The following is a 24027-nucleotide window of genomic DNA, read 5'->3' as shown; positions in this document are numbered from 1 at the left end:
GCAGTTGCTTGGGTGGTCACAGTAGGACGTCCAATTCAAGGCCAAATATTTGTGATCTTTGTGCTCTTGAAACGTTCCTGCTGGCGATAAATTGCCGTTGTGTTTTGCTCTGCCAGACATGGCCAGACAGATATTTGCTGGTGTAGTCTTCTTGGTCTCTCTGTAGTCAGGACATGACTGCTTATATCGGACAGCGTTTTACACCCTTAGACCGTACGTGCATCTCATGCAATATTCCTTTTCTTAGGACGCATGGGGGAATTCATTACAAGTGTATTTTTCAGAGCTGTACCAAACACCTAAAGGCAAAATATTTAAAGGTACATATTTTCAGGTTTAGGCCTTAGGTTATCGTAACCATGGCATGTCCATTTATAGAGTGCAGTTAAAATATTTGCGGTTCAGTATGTTAGTTTATGATGGTTTACCTACCCACACCCAGGCTGATGGACGCGCGACCTCATCCTATTTTAAGCATTCATACTAAAACGTGCATCAAAACATATAACTAAATCATTGGTGTACGTATATCTCGTCATAAATGCAAACACATGTTGAAGTCATCAACGTTTCATTCAATCTTAAAAGTAAGTGTAAGCCGTGTGCAGTGTATTTATCATATTAAAATGGACATAAAATTCATTCGATAATCGAGGATGTAAAGTGTAGTATGGTAAGCTTGGTCTGGAGAAAGGGCAACACATTCAGAGATGAAGACAAAGCGCGAAGCAGAAGAGTGTCGACAGGGTCGTCAGTGACATCGCCTTGACGTTCAGGGTACGTGCGCCTGAGTTCCAATCTGAAACAGAAATGTGCCAGTTCAATAGATTATATAATGATAATTTATAGTTACAAAATGTAATAAATATTCGCAAGTCGTTTGGGGTATTTATCCCACAAGGGAAACTTTCTTCGCACCCTTGTATCAAACTTCTCTTGTCAACTTGTGAATGTGAATTACTGCTGGGATAAGAACATACTTGGACCCGTTTCACAAAGCCATAGACCCGTGAAGATGCGGGGTAGAATAGGCCTTCAGCAACCCATGCTTGCCGTAAAAGGCTACCAAGCTGGTCGTAAGAGGCGATTAACGGGATCGGGTGGACAGGCTCGCTGACTTGGTTGATGCATGTCATTGTATGCCAATTGTATGGATCGATGCTCATGATATCAATCACTTGATTGCCTGGTCCATACTCGATTATTTACAGACCGCCGCCATATAGTTGGAATATTGCTGAGGGCGACGTAAAACATCAAACAAACACAAAGCGATATTTTAACATACATCAGAACTTTGGGGGTTCGTACCTATATTCCGACAGACATATCACATACGAAGAAACACTCACTAATGACTGACTGTGATATTGTCGAGGTGTTTTGGAATGTGCCGTTGTTACTTGGCTTTAGCAATGATGTTGCGTTGACTGTGTTGGCCCACGTTGCTTCCACAGTTGCAGTTGCAGTCGGTGTTTGTGTTGTTATAGATGTCGTTGTGGTAGGCTCTATCCATGGACACAAATGAGAGTTCATTGAAATGTAGTTCGCCAGATACATGTACATGTTTAAATTTTGGGCCAACTGTTGTGACAATAAGTTCTTGCTCAAAAGCTTGCAACATTCAAGGCCTTATCAAAGCTTTCAAAACGTTTTATGTGGAGATCCCAATTTGACGCATCAGTGACAAAAATAATTGAATTCCCTGTTTTGTACTGCATGTTACCGTGGTGATTCGGATGAACATTTAACTTGTCTTTTTCATGTTTTTGTGGCGAGTGCCACCGGCGGAGCCGGATACGCACACCTTTTCGCGAACACCTATTTTGGCCGAGAGGGGACATCGCTTTCTCGGTTTGGCAATATTTCCCTCTTGGCCACTATAGGGATCGCATGTGTTTCTGTTTCTATACGATCAAAAGTATTTAGGTAAAACGACACTAATGAATTATTAAACCTGAGCCCATTGGCGGGAGCTGAGATGTTTCTAGTCACATTTCAAATTATACATATAGAGGGAAGGTTGAAATGTTCTGGGGCTGGGGCGTGGTCTTGACATTCTAGTTAACTCGTGAGCAATTGATTCAGCCTGATTGCAAGATGGACAAACCTTGCCATAGTGCTTCATGTGACCAAGTCTGAGGCGTGAGATGGCAATTTCAACTTTCCTTTAATTTTGGTGGATCTTGGGATGAATTTTGTATATCCATCTGCCGATCGTACTTGCGTCCCACTGCCATTATTACACAAGTACGCATATCAACTGTGATAACGGCACAGCGATGGGCCACCTCGTGGTTAAGGCGTTCGCTCGTAACGCCGTAGACCCAGTTCGAATTCCCACATGGGTACAATATGTGAAGCCCTTGTGGTGTTCCCCGCCATGATATCGCTGGAATATTGTTAAAAGCGCCGTAAAACCCTTCTCACTCACAGAGGTGTTTATCAAATTACTATGTAGAAGTACATATACTTGCATAGCCACACAATACAAGTTGATCATAAATCAAATGTCAAAAAGAATATTTTCGGACAACAGTATGACACACTGTAACATTATATACTACTGAGTATATAGAAGTTATAGAACACCCACAATTATAAGACTGTATTTTGCAATACAATCAGCCATGACTAATTAACCGTAGTCTTCTTAACTTCTTTTGAAAAATATATATTTAGATTTTTACCTGATTTATTTATAGGGCATTGTCATGATGCACCACGCGCTATCGGCCTGATGCTCACATAAAACTAAATAGGGCCATAAATCAATTTATTACATTTTACACAAAAATCTGTGGATTATTTTAGAATCACCTACGTCTGTACAGTTAAATTATGTTTCAAGAAAATAGTTAAATCAGCAAAATCTGATGCAAATATCCGTCAAAACGTTCACGGTACAAAATGGGGATATCCAAAGAAACATGGAGGTCACGAATCGGTACATTAGTAACTCCTAGAGGACACCGACGAATGGAGACAGTTCTCTCCTACACCTCGACGGCGGAGTGGACAACAAGAACCGACATGGCCTCCCGTCTGATGTTGTGTACAACACCTCTTCTCACGATCTGGTATTTGGGATCTACTACAGCATCGGCGATGCAATCGGCATTACCTACCATCATACCATCCCCATCGTTGTGCTCAGAAGGTGTGATTTGTGAATATGTCCACAAACAATCGACATTGTTTACATACCGAAATCTAAACAATACCCTCGAATTTAGGCGTCAGCCTTTTGTGACACTTATCTATCTCTCCGGAGATATTGAACTTAATCCTGGACCTACGGGAGATAAGTTTGATGAGCTAAAGTTTGCAATAATTGAACAGATAAAGGAATTGGAAGCTAGATTAATTCAAAATATTGAATCTGTTAAAGCTGAAATCCAGACAAGAAAGATGTTCGTGAACTTCGAGACGAGGCGAACAACAACAAAGAAGAAAGGCAATCTTAAGGCATGTATTGTACCGATAACCGATTGTATGCATGTGTATATATTTACCCGGAGTCTTCAACCTGGTATAATAACCCGTGATTTCACTTTTATAGGAAATGAAGGTGCGAGCGTGGTTGATTACATAATATGTTCATCTGAATTGTAGGATATATGCAGTAGATTTGACATACGCTCACGCGCTCAGTCGTCACATCGTCCACTCACAATGGATTTACGTACGTTTCACACAACTGAACAGATTGAAAGTGGTCCAATTATTAATGAATCTTTCAGATTTACCTGGGTTCACGATAGAGCTGATAACTTTTGATATTATTTGACATCAGATGAAGTATCTTATTTACTTGAAAAGGCAGCATTCGTAAGCATCCATGTAAGTGTAAAATATATCACTGATGCCTTATGTTTGTTAAAAAGCTAGGATAACTCCACACATTCATAGTAATATTACTATCGAAAACTGGTATGACCACTTTAAAAACTTATTTACAGCTCATAATGACAGTGATGATGACTTTTTTCTGTATTTGAAGATGACAATATAACATAGGATGATATCTAATTATCACGAGACATTCTCGAGGCTCCGATTACGAGTGATGAAATAAGAGAAAGCATTTCTCATCTTAAAAATGGTAAATAAGCTGTATATGACAAACTTACATCAGAATTTTTTAAACACTCTACAGATGTCATTGAACTATATATCTAGTGTTGATTTTTAATATTATGCTGGAAACGTCATGTTTTCCTGAAGACTGGGCACTTGGTATAATCGTCCCTCTCCATAAACAGGGTTCAGTGAATGAACAAATAACTATCGAGGCATTGTGTTATGAAGCATATTTTTGCAAAGTTTCATATAAATCATTAACAAAAGGTTAGTATACTGGGCTGATGCTTAAATGTTGCTTATATGTTGCAAAAAATAATACAAAAGTACCTAGCAAAGAAGGGTGGTAAATTATATGCATAAAACGATGTCCCCTCTCGGCCACCATAAACACCTGGTATCATCACTATTTGATAGTGATTCATAAACACATGCTTATGATATAGTTGGAATTGTACAATCGACTCTGCTTTTAGAAGAGATTTCGTGTGATTATGAAGATGTTTTAGTCCCTTTTAGTCCCGGATTGTAACAATGTGACCAAAATATCATCACTAGCAAAAGGGAATTTCTTGGAAAATGCTCTGTGCAGTTGTTGACGTAACTGTACGTCATACTTCTTATGGATGGCGTGTTTTCACTTCACAAGTAATAGAACACATGCAGCTATCGTGTTACTGAATAGCCGCGATATTTCGTGATTCTATTTAAATTGGTGAGGACTATGCTTAGCTTTGTGTGTGCCTCGCCCTGCGATAATGTTATGTCCCTGAATGCATTTCAACGTTAGAAACAATTGTATGTTGACTGACACATGTTTTCAAAGAAGTAGATTGAGATTGTCACGAGAACAGCAACATACTAGGTCAAGAACAACGTCTCAAGTTTCTGGCTACTTGGTTAAGCTCACGTGACACCAGTTCACAAAATATCTCGTGATACACCCGTAATTCCATCAACACAAATTTATAATACGAACAACAATATGTATCCTTACCCAGCAATTCACAGATATATGGAAGTTTTGAGGTCCCATCATTGACACCCCATGTGTATTGGCTGCATTGGTACTTGGCATAGATCATTGGAACATTTAGTTGTTTCGGCTGTCCCGAGCCCCAACCATGACTGTATGTCAACACATCGTCCTGGAATCGGAACGTGCGTCCATCTGAACTTGAGAGACCAAAGTAGTATGATTCACCTAAAACATGAATGAATGAATGAATGAATGAATGAATGAATGAATGATTTTTCACCGTACATGTCGTCAGGTATGTTGTCTGAATGAGCAACGCTCTACCTCGTCAGGGCAACATACGTATATCAGACAGTTCGTGATAATCATTGTGAGGTGAGGTGAGGTGAGGTGAGGTGAGGTGAGGTGAGGTGAAATGGACGTCGCGTCCAAGATTATTGCACTTATATAGCAACGTGCATGTGTGTGTGTGTGTGGGGGGGGGGGGGGGGGGGGGGGGCCTGCTTGTACTAGTCCGGACTGATGCCGATTTGTAGTGCTAGCCCACTGAGATACCATGCCGCTGTTTAACATGGATACCTCACTCAGACGCAGAAAACTGACTCCGAGCCGACCAGTCCTTGTTTTAGCCCCTTAATGTCGTGCGCCAGACAGGACAACAAGAAGTACCATCTTTTAACGTCTTTTTGTATGACACGGCGGGGATCGAACCCCGGATCTTCCGCTATCCGGGCGGACACTCTAGCAATGGACCACGGACCACGGAGGTGGTCAATAATCATTCTGACCCTCCGTTCCACATTTTAGGTGGCTCCTTACAAGCATTAGGTATTTGAGACCATTTTCTGTCACCATTGATCTCATCTCCTGGACATTATGATAGTCGTAACTGTAGTTTAATATTTACAAGTAACCGTTGAGCCCTCATTCCTTGCGTCGTTGATTTTATTTTATTTGTTTGTTGTTTAACGCCGCACTCAGCAATATTTCCAGCTATATGACGGCGGTCTGTAAATAATCAAGTCTGGACCAGACAATCCAGTGACAGACATCACGATCATCAATCCACGCAATTGGGATCAATGACATGCATCAACCAGGTCAGCGAGCGTGACCACCCGATCCCGTTAGTCGCCACTTACAAGCAGAGTCGCTTTTTACAGGGTTGCTGAAGACCTATTCCATCCGGATCTTCGCGGGTCTTGCGTCGTTGATACCGAAACGAGGCCTACATTTTCGTGCCATATTTAGCCTCCCTGGGAGTTACAACAAGTAACATAGAACCTTTAGCCAGTGGGTATCATTGGATGACAACCTTTAACAGTGTCGTTTCATGTGTTCCTCTGATTATCAGAGCTATTTTGACTTTTACAGCAAATTTTCATCTTTTTCATCGGATAATCCAGACTGGTTATTTTATTGCGTTGACTTATATTATAACTACGGTTATAACGAATTCAAATGGACCACTAATTTTAGCTCGTTATAACCGTAGTTCGTTCTAAGCATACATACAACATGTATACAGCAAATGGCCGGGACCAAAAAAATAAATTCGTTATATCCGTCAGTTCGTTATAAGCGTGTTCGTTATAAACGTATTTTACTGTACTTGAGTATATTCACAACTTACAGTCAGCATATGCTTTCAAATAATCTTTGATGAGGTTATTGTCTTTCTCGATTTTGGGTTCTGCTAACTTAGCACCCATCAGTTGACATGAAGTGCTTGCTGAGCTCCAGTCAAGTCTGTCCGTTCTGACAGAGTAGCAAGTACTGCCAATCTCTACCCATTCATGCTGGCAGGCGGATGCCCCTGTAAGACAAAATATTGGTGATACATCTAAATTAAATTACTCTCATTCGAATAACAACCAACAATAACACTGACAATGAATTCTCATCAATCAAATATCCTGGGATCATTAAAATTCGAAATGGAAAGTTCGTAGTAACAGGTATAGATCTGAGATCGAATTGTAGCAAGATGCTTCAACTGTTGCAGAAACACTATGACTGCACTAACACGACGACATCAACTGGTAGCCTAGTGGATAAAGCGATCGCTCGTCACGCCGAAGACCCGGGTTCGATTCCCGACATGGGTACAATGTGTGAAGCCCATTTCTTGTGTCCCCCGCCGTGATATTGCTAAAAGCGGCGTAAAACCATACTCATTCATTCATTGTTGTCCAGGGAAATTTGACCGGGGTTGGGTACAGAGACTAGATTGTGCCGGTTCTTCAACGTCATGGGTCCGGTGTTGTTTTGCAACAGGCCTATGCATGGCTACACACTGCAGCAGGCGTGCAACACTTTATTCAACAAAGCAACATTCACACGCTTCTCCTGCTGGATGTTTACCGCTTATCTCTCCCATCGAACATGTATGGGATGAAATAGAGCGACAGCTTGATTGTCATTCCAAAACCTGATAGGGTAAGTCTCTTGAGGATATGTCATTCCATTCCATTCGCATCTTCTGGGATCCATGTGGCAGATGCACATCAGTGATTCATGCACAGATAGGACACAATCAATACTCAGGTTGTGAATTTGTGCATTCATCTCCTGTGATTGCATAAGAACATAACATTTATGACAGCGTTAGGGTTTGGTCAGAAATTGTTACATCGAGTAAAAAAACGCCATGATCCTCCATTTCATTGTCAGTTTTAGTTCGTTTGACTTAACATCTCAACATTATTCACACAGCCAATACAGTAAGCATCTTTTGGTGAGACAGCCTACATCCAATACTGACTGACAAGTGTCAAAGAAACGTTCTCGCGTCTACTGTTCCAATGTTGTGTTATCGAAAACTGAACAACTGACCCCTAACTCCAAAATGTGCCTCTAGATTAGTTAATTGGACAACAGAAATAGTTAGGATCAGCAGCCCACAGCAACAGGTAGTAGCACAGTTAGGGGGCCCTTGCACAAATGGTGCATCATCAGCCCACAGCGATAGGTAGTAGCACAGTGAGTGGGCCCTTGCACGAAAGGTGCATCATCAGCCCTCAGCTATAGGTAGTAGCACAGTGAGGGGGCCCTTGCACGAACGGTGCATCATCAGCCCACAGCGATAGGTAGTAGCACAGTGACGGGGTCCTTGCGCGAACGATGCATCATCAGCCCTCAGCGATAGGTAGTAGCACAGTGAGGGGCCCTTGCGCGAAAGGTGCATCATCAGCCCACAGGAACAGGTAGTAGCACAGTGAGGGGGCCCTTGCGCAAACGATGCATCATCAGCCCACAGCTATAGGTAGTAGCACAGTGAGGGGGCCCATGCGCGAACGGTCCATCATCAGCCCACAGCGATACGAAGTAGCACAGTGAGGGGTCCTTTGCGCGAACAGTGCATCATCAGCCCACAGCGATAGGTATTAGCACAGTGAGTGGGCCCTTGCACGAAAGGTGCATCATCAGCCCTCAGCTATAGGTAGTAGCACAGTGAGGGGGCCCTTGCACGAACGGTGCATCATCAGCCAACAGCGATAGGTAGTAGCACAGTGACGGGGTCCTTGCGCGAACGGTGCATCATCAGCCCACAGCGATACAAAGTAGCACAGTGAGGGGTCCTTTGCGCGAACAGTGCATCATCAGCCCACAGCGATAGGTAGTAGCACAGTGAGTGGGCCCTTGCACGAAAGGTGCATCATCAGCCCTCAGCTATAGGTAGTAGCACAGTGAGGGGGCCCTTGCACGAACGGTGCATCATCAGCCAACAGCGATAGGTAGTAGCACAGTGACGGGGTCCTTGCGCGAACGGTGCATCATCAGCCCTCAGCGATAGGTAGTAGCACAGTGAGGGGCCCTTGCGCGAAAGGTGCATCATCAGCCCACAGGAACAGGTAGTAGCACAGAGAGGGGGCCCTTGCGCAAACGATGCATCATCAGCCCACAGCGATAGGTAGTAGCACAGTGAGGGGGCCCATGCGCGAACGGTCCATCATCAGCCCACAGCGATACGAAGTAGCACAGTGAGGGGTCCTTTGCGCGAACAGTGCATCATCAGCCCACAGCGATAGGTAGTAGCACAGTGATGGGGCCCTTGCGCGAACGGTGAATCATCTGCCCACAGCGATAGGTAGTAGCACAGTGAGGGGGCCCTTGCGCGAACGGTGAATCATCAGCCCCTAGCAATAAGTAGTAGCACAGTGAGGGGGCCCTTGCACGAAAGGTGCATCATCAGCCCACAGCGATAGGTAGTAGCACAGTTAGGGGCCCTTGCACGAACGGTGAATCATCTGCCCACAGCGATAGGTAGTTGCACATTGAGGGGGCCCTTGCGCGAACGGTGAATCATCAGCCCACAGCGATAGGTAGTAGCACAGTGATGGGGCCCTTGCGCAAACGATGAATCATCTGCCCACAGCGATAGGTAGTAGCACAGTGAGGGGGCCCTTGCGCGAACGGTGAATCATCAGCCCACAGCGATAGGTAGTAGCACAGTGAGGCGGCCCTTGCACGAACAGTGCATCATCAGCCCACAGCGATAGGTAGTAGCACAGTGATGGGGCCCTTGCGCGAACGGTGAATCATCTGCCCACAGCGATAGGTAGTAGCACAGTGAGGGGGCCCTTGCGCGAACGGTGAATCATCAGCCCCTAGCAATAAGTAGTAGCACAGTGAGGGGGCCCTTGCACGAAAGGTGCATCATCAGCCCACAGCGATAGGTAGTAGCACAGTTAGGGGCCCTTGCACGAACGGTGAATCATCTGCCCACAGCGATAGGTAGTTGCACAGTGAGGGGGCCCTTGCGCGAACGGTGAATCATCAGCCCACAGCGATAGGTAGTAGCACAGTGATGGGGCCCTTGCGCAAACGATGAATCATCTGCCCACAGCGATAGGTAGTAGCACAGTGAGGGGGCCCTTGCGCGAACGGTGAATCATCAGCCCACAGCGATAGGTAGTAGCACAGTGAGGCGGCCCTTGCACGAACGGTGCATCATCAGCCCTCATGCGATAGGTATTAGCACAGTGAGGGGGCCCTTGCGCGAACAGTGAATCATCAGCCCACAGCCATAGGTATTAGCACAGTGAGGGGGCCCTTGCGCAAACGGTGCATCATCAGCTCTCAGCTATAGGTAGTAGCACAGTGAGGGGGCCCTTGCGCGAACGGTGAATCATCAGCCCACAGCCATAGGTATTAGCACAGTGAGGGGACCCTTGCGCAAACGGTGCATCATCAGCTCTCAGCTATAGGTAGTAGCACAGTGAAGGGGCCCTTGCGCAAACAGTCCATCATCAGCCCTCAGCGATAGGTAGTAGCACAGTGAGGGGTCCCTTGCACGAACGGTGAATCATGAGTCCAGAGCGATAAGTAGTAGCACAGTGAGGCGGCCCTTGCACGAACGGTGAATCATGAGTCCAGAGCGATAGGTAGTAGCACAGTGAGGGGGCCCTTGCGCGAACAGTGTATCATCAGCCCTCAGCTATAGGTAAGTAGCACAGTGAGGGGGCCCTTGTGCAAAGGGTGAATCATCAGCCCACAGCGATAGGTACACTACTGCCTAGAAGTTCATACCCCTTACACGCATGGGCAACGCGTTACGGAACCAGTGTGCATCGGGTTGGTCACTCGTCTGGAACCCGTCCGCCACGCGTGTGATACCCGTGTGCAACGCGGTGCACACGGGTGTGCACCCCGTTCGCCTCTCGTGTGCAACGCGTGACACACTCATTAGAGGGGGAACAAACTTTTGACCAAAAGGAAGACCCGTGTTAAGCTGAACCTGGAGGTGGTAACAAGGAGAGAAAATGTTGTTATCCTGACGAAAAATGATAATACACATGTATTTGCTAATGTCTCCTTTCTTTATGTGATTTTGTGGGAATAACATGAATACTGGTGTGATTAAATAGATCTGTCTTGTTTTATACGACGATTGCTTCTAAATCCGATGGTGTTAAGAGAATATATGGTCCTGGAACATGTTATTGCCATTTAAATGCTTTTATTGTGATTTGACATTAACCGTCTGTAGTACGACTTTCAGTGATAATATGTATGAGTTTTGGCGGCGCATTGTTTTTATTGGACCCTAATTACTTTATGATGACTTGGACTCTTTATCTCAGCTCCATATCCGTGAGGCTGGAAAAGAGCAGCATGTAATTAATGAGGGTGGGTTATATCATTGAGGATACACTTGAGGGAGAGAATACTAATTACCGTACTACAGGAAGAGACCTGTAGACGTAAGCGCGGGGTTGTGTTTCAGCTGGCCGTTCGATAATGGCCGCCAGGAGAAGTGAGCTTTGAGTGCGTCATCTAAAATAAATAATAAGATACAGCAGTGTTATTTTCACGGGTCTGTTGAATAAACTCCCAGCGCTACTGGCAATGTATCTTCTACTTGATCCTTGATACATCGTTTTGGCATTCACAATATATAGTATTTCAACGTTCAAAGGAGCACTGATCTAAAGCAATTCCGCGGGAGTAATTGTTGCCTGTGCATAACTATATTTTCCCAGTGAGTACCCGGATGATATAGCAGAAATCTGGACGTGTTCGCGACCTGTGCTCGACATTCGTGAGCGCATTTTTTTGATAGTAGGACGTATGGTCACATTGATCAATAAAAATGAAATACAGTTTTGGAAATGTAGGTATATTTGTGGGGAGCATCGGTAATGGTGATGACGTTTTACATAAGTCACTTGCTTGGTAATTGTGCGATCTTCGTGTACACTATTTTGACTTGCAACACAAAGTAAATATTTCATCTGAACATTGCTTATTTTACCGTGTGTATATGTTTACACTCAAAATGTAAACAGATTTCACTAAGGAAATTTATTAAACGCCTAAATATTCAGTTATTTTACAAATTAACGGAAAATATGTCCATCTTTATTAATATGATAACGAATTCCAAATATTTGTTTATGTTTAATATCATCACCAAGTACAGTTCTGTACTGTTTGGCTTCTTTTCTTAGCATAATTAATATATTATGATGTGTTTAAGCTCTTTTGATCGTCTTTATCATTTTTAGTCAGTCGGTTAAATAAATGGACAGATTATTCAGTCAATTTGTAAACAAACAGAAAAGAAGCCAAACAATATCCATTGCGTATGCAGCTGTACAAAAATACTTATTCGATGTCAAATGTCTCTGTGAGAATCAAATACTTTAATAATAATTATTTGGAAACAATATTTGGAATATATATGAAATATATTAAAATATTTATATATATCGTTTTTAAACGTTATTTAAATGTATCGGATATTATGACCCGTGTTCGTTTCTTAACTGATCACTTAGTTTGTTTTAATTGTTTCACATAGGTGCCAAGTCAGCTGAGAAAGCCCACGTGACAACTATTTTTATAATGTCCCCGGTTCTTAAAAACATCCATTGAGTTAGATAACAATGAACAACCAGTCAGTGTATTATCGGTTACCCTTTGAACAAAGTATGTTGTTTTTACATCTGTACTTCACGCCATGATATGAGTGTATTCCCTAGGTTTAGTAAACCTACCTTCACATGTAAACACTTACTTTTGACATATCCACTGTGCAAGATAACAGTAATTAATCAATCAACGTACTTGCTGTTGATCCTTTGATGTCTGGGAATGATCCGTTGATTTACAAAAAAGTAAAGCAACTGATCATACATCTCTTGCTGGTCTGCCACGTGCATATCACATAACTCACATTCCACCTCACTTCAAACCTGGATTAAGATTGAATAATTACCCCCGGTACAAAAAAGACCAAATTGGAACCGTTATCGGGTAATCTGAGTGGTGCTACAACTAAGTATACATGTTATAAATTCATTAACTGAGCAGCAAGTGAATTACGACAAATACAGAAGTGTAGGGTTATACCAGAAAATGTGGATGACAACAAGGGAGTAGTAATTGTATCATCCACGCAATCCGAAATCCGCAAATGCTTTCACTCAGGGATCCTTTTTTTATTATTAAACTGTAACCATCAGGGGTATTTCCAAATAACGACATCCGATGAGCTTTCGCCATTATTTGTCTATTTGTTTAGGCTGAAGAAATTAATTACCATGCGCCCTTTGTCGAAATCTTCATAGATCACGGGTAACCAATCAGTTTAAAAAAATGCGTAAGCTTATTTAGCTGTCCTTGCAGAACAGAACAGAACAGAACAGAACAGAAGTTTATTGCTCGTAAGAAAATCACACAGAGTGATTACAGATTACAGATACATGAGGTTGAATATATACACAACCACACCAACAATAATATCTAATAATATATACATACATGAATACATACATGCACCCAATCACGCATAATGCATTTCTATAATACATGTATGATCTGCATAACTACACACGTGAACACATAAAATATACACATATATTTTATTGTAGAGTGAAATTCACAAATTTTAACGTCCTTGCAGACTGGTAGCCCAGTCTCTTGTCACGCTCGGTTGCGTTAGCGAGCAAATTGACTCACGGCAGCTAGTAAGCCCAAACGGAAAATCCAAAGGTCGTATTACCTGAAGAATCAACTTTCATTTGAGAAATATCTACTGCTCTCAAAATCAGTATTTCTCCTAATACTAAAAGTCAGAACTTCTAACCAAGGATTACCAGTTGAAACTGGTCGATGGCTGAACATTCCCAGGGAAGACAGCCAGTGTCCACTCTGTGATTCTATCGCTGTGGGAGATGAATTGCATTATTTAGGTCGATGTGAAGCTTTTCACCAACGGCGATATGAACTCTTAAATAAGCAATATCTTAAGTTTCCAAACATTTAAGAAAATTATGACCACTAACAGTGTAAGAGATCTAAAAGGCCTATCTAAATTCCTTAACAATGTGTACAATACAATTGGTAAATTGTATTAGTATCCACGTATCCTATTTTTATTATTTTTGTTAAATTGTACATAATACAAATTGTAGATAATTGTATGTCATGTTTTTCTAAGAATAAATGAGTTTGAGTTTGAGTCCGAAACCCGAGAAGAAGCCAGAGATTAGTGCCCATTTTTTAATAGTTTACAATCATGTGTTTTAGGGTAAGCTGTGTTGGCTTAAACGTATTTTTATTTCAAAAGAAATCTGGATCGGTAAACAAGCAAAACTTGCTTATGTAAATACTTCTCCAGGTAACAACTTAAAAACAGCTGGATATATATAAGAGAGTGCTGAACATAAACATACAAAATGCACAAATGAAATACACGAAGCCAATACACTGAAGCAAGTGGTGTCTGTGAAATAAGGTAATGCAGTTTTCCTTTACTACATGCATAAACTTAAGCTACTCAAACCTTTTGCTTTTGACAATGATGTCGTGAACTGATTTAAGAAGAATCATGTTTGTAGAACTGCTTAACTACTGTAATGTAATATCATTTTTAGACCATAGCCATGTGTGTAGAAATACACAGTGTTTCTGATATTATCGTACTTTTTGACAGATTAAGAAAATGTGAATTGCATCTTCAAGGTGATATCCACAAGTACAGTCAGGTATGTCTGATACATGTCGTCTAAACTTATCAGCGTTTAAGTCACTGCAGCCGAGCCTAAGGCGACAGTGGACAATTTGGCATGATCTATGAAAATATTTGAAGTCAAAATTATTAATAATTGCATCAGAACGATAAGCAACATTGCGTATGCAGTCCGAGCTGTACCGGCAGCTCAATTACCGCGATATAGTGCCACCGCTGTCTCGTTATACCGTTACCGTGCCTCACGCTCTGGTGACTCTCTGGTGACACGTTTTCGGTCTTAGGGAAACTTACATATCTTTACAATCAAACACCCATTCTCGGTCTAAGGGAAACTTACATATCTTTACAATCAAACACCCGTTCTAGGTCTTAGAGAAACTTACACAACTACTCCCATTTCTAAGTTTATATTTGCTGTTATCAGAGAATTGAAAATACACTTTTCAAATATTTTGGCTGAGCAACTTGTGAGTGCTACAGGTCTATAATTTGAGCATTCATGTTCATCGCTGACACTGACACCGCATCAGCCCGGCAGTGGACTTGACACAGTTGTTTGCGCACCGATTATATAACTCCTACAGTCAGGGTGGGGTGGTTGTTCAAAGCGAAACGGACGACCCCGTCTGTTATCTAATAAATGCTGTGCGGCGACTTTGATCTTGCCTCCAACCATACACCTAATAGTAGTAAACGACGATCAGGATGGCCTGGAAATAAACACAATTCTGTCTTGTTGACAAGGAACCAAATCACCTGTCAAGCATTTTTGTTATGTACGTGTGCCCAGTGTATCCACAGTTAACTAGAATGCTTCATATCCACAAATATATATATAGAAAATAGATATTTGCTCACAGCAAATATTCATTTGCTTAATTGCATCAGTGTGGTTTATCAAAACACGTCCAATGCTTTCTTACGCTGGGTGAGCCAGACTGAAATTGAACATTAGGATAACGTCAGCAGGGATAAAAGAGGTCATACCTAAGAACTTTATTTACTAGTGGAAAAGTCAGACATTCCGATCAACCACTACATGGCCCACCCGGGTCTCCAGGCTGACCAGGTTAACACCCCAAAGGAACAGCTCTACGCCAAACAAGGAGTCCCTTTCGTCATTGTGCACAGGAGGGGGACAGGACACCGAGTACGACATCACAAACTACACAGACTTGAACCACTTATTCCAGAGTAGTGGCGTACTGACCTCAAACCACCTCGTCGCCAATACCGCCGCCCTCCTTGCCAAGAGTCTCTACCAGAATCCCGACCCCCAGGAAGAGAAGCTGACCAAGCGACTACTACAAGGATACCGCCGCTAGACTTCTAGCCACACACGCTCGCCAGCCGACGCCGTGCCTTCCCACGCTTGACCCCCCACCCCCACCCCCACCCCCACGCCCAGGCCCAAACTTTTCCATATTATTGAATATTCTTTTATCACCCACTCCCACCCAGCCAAACCCCAACCCCCTTAACTTTATTAGAATAGGCTGTAAACTTATATTTTTGGGGGGGTTCACTTCTTTATTTAATCATTACGCTTTTTTACCCCAATAGTATAAGTGCTTCCCGTGTGCGAGATACGCTTAAGTCGGAAAGCGCACGTTAAATCTCCGAGGTACCTACCTACCAGAACTTTATTTGTTGTTCTGGTCATACATAAATATATGTAAGTTACGTACATTGGGAGGCTAGATTATTTACAGCTTACAGCAATATAGTGCAAATATTATGTTCAATAAAAGAAAACGTTGATAGATCTATAACACACTTTTTGTACTATTAAACAAACTGTGGACTTTTAAGACATTTTCGCTTATTGTAATAACATCTAGCTAACAAATCATGTCTATCTCTGAAATCCAAAAGCATAGTTGCTGTCAAACCTAAAAAACATATTCAGGGAGGTCAGTTTTGACTTGCCAAGCACCTTAAGGTGAGTTTATTTTTAAACTGTTAAAAGCGATTGTCCCTTCAATACTAGTATATGGCTGGAAGCTGTCTCTCGGACTGTTATGAGTTATGATGTATTTTATGATATTACTGGGGAATGTTCAAATTAGTTACTGTCATTTAATCCAACGTTCTAACTGTCAACTGTCTCAACAGGACCATAGGTTTGGTTATATATCTCCTCCCAGTCTCTGTGTCTTAAGTTGTTAATCGGTAACTGCGGTCCAAATGTATCAACTTATGCATCTATTGTTGCAAACTTGACTGATTTAAAAATATCTTATTGATCATGAACTACTCAGTCAGTCAAGCACCTGTACCAGAAGTGTAAAACCAGCCATGTTTCGTGTAGTCCCAAAATTTGGTAATCATTTCATCGCAATATCACTGAAAAATGCCGATGTAACGTGACATATAAATTTACTCACAGACAATATATTTTTCGTGAGAGTGAAGCACAATTTTATTATTTTTTTTTTTAACAATTTCATAAACTATAACAATATTAATATTAAAATTCATCATCACTTGCCAAGTTTATGAAAATGTCACCAGTTGGGAGATGTCACAGATAAACAAGGATTCGAACTAAGTTTGATCGTCTTTGACACTGAGGTTTATCCCCACTTTGCCAGCAAACTGCAGCAGATTAACAGTGACTGAGTGAGCATTGTTACTATGTTTATACAAGAAAGGATGTCATGCCAAAAACGCTCATAGTAGTTAGTGAATAAACTCACGACCTGTCATGACCTGGAGTGACTTCCTCCAATCAACGTGAAAGGATTAAAGTCACCCACAAATCTTATCCTAACGTAGTACTCCAACTTCTAAATGCCTCTCAAAGAAGGATTAAAATCCTTAAGATATCCTATCTACGTGGTATAGGTACTCACAACCTCTAATAATAAACTGTTGCGTTTGGTATCCCCAGCAATACTCACTATGGTCATTGCAAATTGGGCAAATGTAAAAATCACAAACCCTAATGAGATTCTGTCTACATGGTTACACCCGGTGATTGTGAAGATCTCAAATTCTATCAACAGTCAGACAGCATGGCTGTTCATATGCATTTCCAACAACGTCTTATAATTAGTATAAAAGTGTCCCACACACTACTTTCTTTTATTTATTCTTTCAAAATGGGACATATTCCTACGTGAAATAATGGGACATTAGTAGTGGTGACGGATATATCATAATTGTACTGTCTAAAGCATAAATTTGGTAAACGAAAAACGTTATATTTACAATCAAGTGGAATGACTCGTGTGGGTTGCACACACGCTGTACACCCGTGTCCAACGGGTGCTCAACCCGTGTGCAAACCGTTGAACACCCGTGTCACATGCGTGTTGCACGCGTTCTCAACGCGTGTTAGGGAAATGAACTTTTAGACAGTAGTGTTGTAGTACAGTGAGGGGGCGCTTGAGCGAACGGTGCATCATCAGCCCTCAGCGAAAGGTAGTAGCACAGTGAGGGGGCTCTTGCGCGAACAGTGCATCATCAGCCCTCAGCGATAGGTATTAGCACAGTGACGGGGGCCCTTGCGCGAACGGTGCATCATCAGCCCACAGCAACAGGTATTAGCACAGTGAGGGGGCCCTTGCGCGAACAGTGAATCATCAGCCCACAGCAATAGGTAGTAGCACAGTGAGGGGGCCCTTGCGCGAACGATGCATCATCAGCCCACAACGAAAGGTAGTAGCACAGTGAGGGGGCCCTTTTGCGAACGGTGCATCATCAGCCAACAGCGATAGGTAGTAGCACAGTGAGGGGCCCTTGCGCGAAAGGTGCATCATCAGCCCTCAGCAACAGGTAGTAGCACAGTGAGGGGGCCCTTGCACGAACGATGCATCATCAGCCCACAGCCCTCAGCGATAGGTAGTAGCACAGTGAGGGGCCCTTGCGCGAACGATGCATCATCAGCCCACAGCCCTCAGCTATAGGTAGTAGCACAGTGAGGGGCCCTTGCACGAACGATGCATCATCAGCCCACAGCCCTCAGCGATAGGTAGTAGCACAGTGAGGGGCCCTTGCGCGAACGATGCATCATCAGCCCACAGCCCTCAGCTATAGGTAGTAGCACAGTGAGGGGCCCTTGCACGAATGGTGAATCATCAGCCCTCAGCGATAGGTAGTAGCACAGTGAGGGGGCCCTTGTGCGAACGATGCATCATCAGCCCACAGCCCTCAGCGATAGGTAGTAGCACAGTGAGGGGGCACTTGTGCGAACGGTGCATCATCAGCCCACAGCCCTCAGCGATAGGTAGTAGCACAGTGAGGGGCCCTTGCACGAACGGTGAATCATCAGCCCACAGCCCTCAGCGATAGGTATTAGCACAGTGAGGGGCCCTTGCACGAACGGTGAATCATCAGCCCACAGCGATAGGTAGTAGCACAGTGAGGGGCCCTTGCGAGGACGGTGCATCATCAGCCCTCAGCGATAGGTAGTAGCACAGTGAGGGGGCCCTTGCGCAAAAGATGCATCATCAGCCCTCAGCAAAAGGTAGTAGCACAGTGAGGGGGCCCTTGCGCGAACGATGCATCATCAGCCCACAGCCCTCAGCGATAGGTAGTAGCACAGTGAGGGGCCCTTGCGCGAAAGATGCATCATCAGCCCTCAGCGATAGGTAGTAGCACAGTGAGGGGGCCCTTGCGCGAACAGTGAATCATCAGCCCACAGCAATAGGTAGTAGCACAGTGAGGGGGCCCTTGCGCGAACGATGCATCATCAGCCCACAGCAACAGGTAGTAGCACAGTGAGGGGCCCTTGCGCGAACGGTGAATCATCAGCCCACAGCAACAGGTAGTAGCACAGTGAGGGGGCCTTTGCGCGAACGGTGAATCATCAGCCCTCAGCGATAGGTAGTAGCACAGTGAGGGGCCCTTGCGCGAACGGTGAATCATCAGCCCACAGCAACAGGTAGTAGCACAGTGAGGGGGCCCTTGCGCGAACGGTGCATCATCAGCCCACAGCAACAGGTAGTAGCACAGTGAGGGGGCCCTTGCGCGAACGGTGAATCATCAGCCCACAGCAACAGGTAGTAGCACAGTGAGGGGGCCCTTGCGCGAACGGTGAATCATCAGCCCTCAGCGATAGGTAGTAGCACAGTGAGGGGCCCTTGCGCGAACGGTGAATCATCAGCCCACAGCAACAGGTAGTAGCACAGTGAGGGGGCCCTTGCGCGAACGGTGCATCATCAGCCAACAGCGATAGGTAGTAGCACAGTGAGGGGCCCTTGCGCGAAAGGTGCATCATCAGCCCTCAGCAACAGGTAGTAGCACAGTGAGGGGGCCCTTGCACGAACGATGCATCATCAGCCCACAGCCCTCAGCGATAGGTAGTAGCACAGTGAGGGGCCCTTGCGCGAACGATGCATCATCAGCCCACAGCCCTCAGCTATAGGTAGTAGCACAGTGAGGGGCCCTTGCACGAACGATGCATCATCAGCCCACAGCCCTCAGCGATAGGTAGTAGCACAGTGAGGGGCCCTTGCGCGAACGATGCATCATCAGCCCACAGCCCTCAGCTATAGGTAGTAGCACAGTGAGGGGCCCTTGCACGAATGGTGAATCATCAGCCCTCAGCGATAGGTAGTAGCACAGTGAGGGGGCCCTTGCGCGAACGATGCATCATCAGCCCACAGCCCTCAGCGATAGGTAGTAGCACAGTGAGGGGGCACTTGTGCGAACGGTGCATCATCAGCCCACAGCCCTCAGCGATAGGTAGTAGCACAGTGAGGGGCCCTTGCACGAACGGTGAATCATCAGCCCACAGCGATAGGTAGTAGCACAGTGAGGGGCCCTTGCGAGGACGGTGCATCATCAGCCCTCAGCGATAGGTAGTAGCACAGTGAGGGGGCCCTTGCGCAAAAGATGCATCATCAGCCCTCAGCAAAAGGTAGTAGCACAGTGAGGGGGCCCTTGCGCGAACGATGCATCATCAGCCCACAGCCCTCAGCGATAGGTAGTAGCACAGTGAGGGGCCCTTGCGCGAACGGTGCATCATCAGCCCACAGCCCTCAGCGATAGGTAGTAGCACCGTGAGGGGGCACTTGTGCGAACGATGCATCATCAGCCCACAGCCCGCAGCGATAGGGGGTAGCACAGTGAGGGGGCCCTTGTGCGAACGGTGTATCATTAGCCCCCAGCGATAGGTAGTAGCACAGTGAGGGGGCCCTTACGCATATGGTGCATCATCAGTCCACAGCGATAGGTAGTAGCACAGTGAGGGGGCCCTTGCACGAACAGTGAATCATCAGCCCACAACGATAGGTAGGAGCACAGTGAGGGACCCTTGCGAGAACGGAGGCTATGTCAGGACTGAGTGCATTGACGTTGTCCCCGATAGAATAGACATGTGACTCGGCCATGGAGCGTTGTGGGTTTCAAATTTAACAATATCTGCATGTCTCCACAGATATGCTTCATTATAAAATAATATTACAACAACGTAGCTATTACTTTGAAAAGATGAACTGTGAAAAAGTATTAAGACATTACCCCTGTTCATAAGTCAATGTCAACAATATCATTTATTGAAACTAAAATTAAGTCAATACTCCATGTTCCTACAAAACAATAAAAACTGTTTCAAGAAGTCATTGTTGTGAAAACTATACTAGTTTTGTTTCCATAAAATGTTTGTTTTCTACTTATATATTAAACATTTAAACCCAAATGTGCTTTTTTCTCATTCCTGATTCTCAAGGTGCAAATTACAGTTTGTTTGATCTTCTTGGTTACACATGGGCGCTTTTGGACAGAATACATGTGCAGTACTTGCATCAATAGGTAGGTATGCTACAAATTTTCTTTGCGCATACGATCCCTTGCACATGTTGTCAGGGTAACGTTCCTCACGACTGTCCGAATTTTGTGTTTGAGAGCTTGATCTCTTGGAAACTGTTCTCGTCACATACATCACTTACGTTCATTGCAAGACATTGGTGTTTGGTATTGTAGTTTGACCTCAAAACAAAATATCCCCTACCTTTTTTTCCTAGTATATTTCACTTAATGGAATATTTAGTTCAGTAAGTGATAAAACAGTTGATCAGTAATACATGTACGTATGGCCAAATAACATGAGGCGATAGTGTGAGCATAAATGGTCTATCAGCCGAATCATAGCAGAGGATACACCAACCTACAATGAACATCAATCCTCGTGATCAAGGCAGCCATTGAACGCTCATCTCATGCGCTAGTTTATCCCACAACAAAGCTTACGATTTCATGAAAGCTTAAGCATCACTGGCAGTGAGTTTTTCCGCTCATGTACCCAAACTTGCAACTTGCAGTACTATCTTGTGTAGAACGGGATTCAATTGTATTGTGCACGGTTACGTCCTATTTCCAGTTCAGTGGTATCGGTCTATGACATTCTTTAATTCATGTTTTTCAAGTATTGACAGGACATATGAATGCTAGCTTGAAGTGGCCGTGATTGTATATGTTGTTCAGATTGAAATCTCTTGACCTCGGAGTAAAAGCGTAATCGAAAATGTATGTGTGACAATTTAAACAGAGGTGTCACCAATGATTCTGCAAGAAACATTAAATCATCTTAAGGACGGATTCTGCCGTTTTCCTGTGTAGATCTGAACATTGAAATTGGTTCCTTGTGTGAAACGGAGAATAATCCCTGTGTAATGTAAGTATACGTGAACTTCTAGATTGATACATATTATAAAATTTTGAGTAGCAGACAAATAGTGGTTTGTGACACACTTGCCTGGACTGCAAGTTTGCCTGAGTCCACCTTTGAATAATATATCCAGTTAATGTAATTCGAGACTACAATGCTTCTTGTAAAGATATATATTGTACTTGATTAATAGGAATTTGTGAGTTGGAAAGATACATTACCTGAAAAAGTGGCGCTCAACCACCAGAACTGGAGTACCGCAAGAACAAATGCTGGCGCCCTCATGATTGTGCGACAGCACGGATAAATACAGTTGGAGCTAATGACTGTCTTTGGGTGTGACACACGTTGGCAACAAGTTAATATACTCACAGCTTCAAAGAGATACAACACTGTATAGATCATAACTCTTCATGGAATGGTGCTATATTGATTCTCGCCTCATTCTGCAGTTATCATATCCTCTATGCATGACATCAGTTTCGTGACAGATTCAACTGAAGTTAGACACGCGTGCTGTTACAATGCGGTCTCTGCATTGCCGGGTTGGTAAGAAATCATTGAGCACTTCAAGGGAAACTTCTACATCTTTGAAACCATTGTTTTATAGATGCAATACGAGATTGTGTATACATGCAGTTTGATGTTAACATGCAAGGTTGAATCCATTTGACGTTCGGTGTAAAGTACAGTGGTCATATACAATTATGTCATTTCGCACGATTTGTACAACATGTGAAAACGTATATCATGCACAATATTTTAAGTTTCATCATACAGGATGTGTGGCACTTTACCCTGTTTGGTGGTATGTTATGGCAACTACCACCTGGAATACTGTCACATACGTCCTCTACAATTGCCCCCTTGAAAACGGCCCCATCCTATTAACAAGCGGAAATATTTCTCTGAAACTACAAAGGACAACTGAACACGAGCATACCTTTTTAGGATTATATTCCTGCTATGGCTGAACCGCCCCACCCCAACCATAACACCATCCACAACACCACCCTCAGCCTCCAAAAACACAATTCACCTGGGTACCAAAATAACACCAGAAGACTCAGGTAACCAAGAACCTCTGAATGCGCCCGATCCGGCTACATCTCAAACATACATTGCATGACCAACTAAAGAGCGATTTCTCACAATCAACATTTCTGAATATGCGTTAATGCTTGTGAACTATGAATCTGAATAAACAATTGGATCTTCACTGTTTGCAAGAATCAATTTAAAGAATTATTATTGAAAGACAGGTATGCCATTTGGACAGTTTCCTGGAGACAGTTGCCCTGATTCCGAATAGGTGTATATTTCATATGTATTGATGATCTCTTGGTCAACAGGTTATGACTATATTCGCTTCACTTTACATAACCTGAAAGCCGTTAATGAGTTGTGGACAGTACACATCAGGACTATATTTTCAGGACTTGATGAAGTTTCAAGGCCTTTATAGATTTAGTGAACCCACGAACAGAGTATGGTTCTGAGACACCAACAATCATAATGAAGGCGAAAATGGATTCGGACTGATCGTAACTGTAACAGTATATTCTTGAAAAGTCAAATGATTTTGTTTCGTGTGATTATGTGGTTTTGTGCGTATTGCTGGTTTGTTGTTTGACGTCGCAGTCTGGACGCCGAAATCCGGAGTTTCAGCATTGATCTACCCAGTTGGGAAACGATGACATGCATCAAGCAAGTCAGCGATCAATACCACCCGAGCCCGTCAGTGGCCTCTTACGACAAGCGTGGATTTTTGAAGTCCGGTTCCAGTTCCGGATCTTCACTTGGGTTTGCATGTATAAGTCACAATTTGGACAAAAGAAAGAAGCGCCTAAATGCAGCTGCCATGACCTT

At 43.7% G+C, this 24027-nt stretch overlaps 1 protein-coding gene across 1 annotated transcript; it reads right to left on the bottom strand.

The window, feature by feature from the left end:
• Positions 1-704: 704 nt before the first annotated feature.
• On the bottom strand, positions 705-22443 carry LOC139470117 (uncharacterized). The gene is made up of 5 exons (XM_071252412.1): positions 22380-22443; positions 6696-6878; positions 5081-5287; positions 1353-1508; positions 705-799 (listed from the first exon to the last, which is right to left on the bottom strand). The coding sequence occupies exons 1-5, from the start codon at positions 22441-22443 to the stop codon at positions 705-707; spliced, it is 705 nt and encodes a 234-aa protein (XP_071108513.1).
• Between the last annotated feature and the right edge of the window lie 1584 nt (positions 22444-24027).

The sequence above is a fragment of the Haliotis cracherodii genome, unplaced genomic scaffold, assembly GCF_022045235.1.
Source record: "Haliotis cracherodii isolate W230 unplaced genomic scaffold, xgHalCrac1.p SCAF_20, whole genome shotgun sequence".
NCBI classification, from domain to species: domain Eukaryota; kingdom Metazoa; phylum Mollusca; class Gastropoda; order Lepetellida; family Haliotidae; genus Haliotis; species Haliotis cracherodii.
The sequence above is the reverse complement of the archived record's forward strand: the minus strand, read 5'-3'. Positions and strand labels throughout refer to the sequence as shown.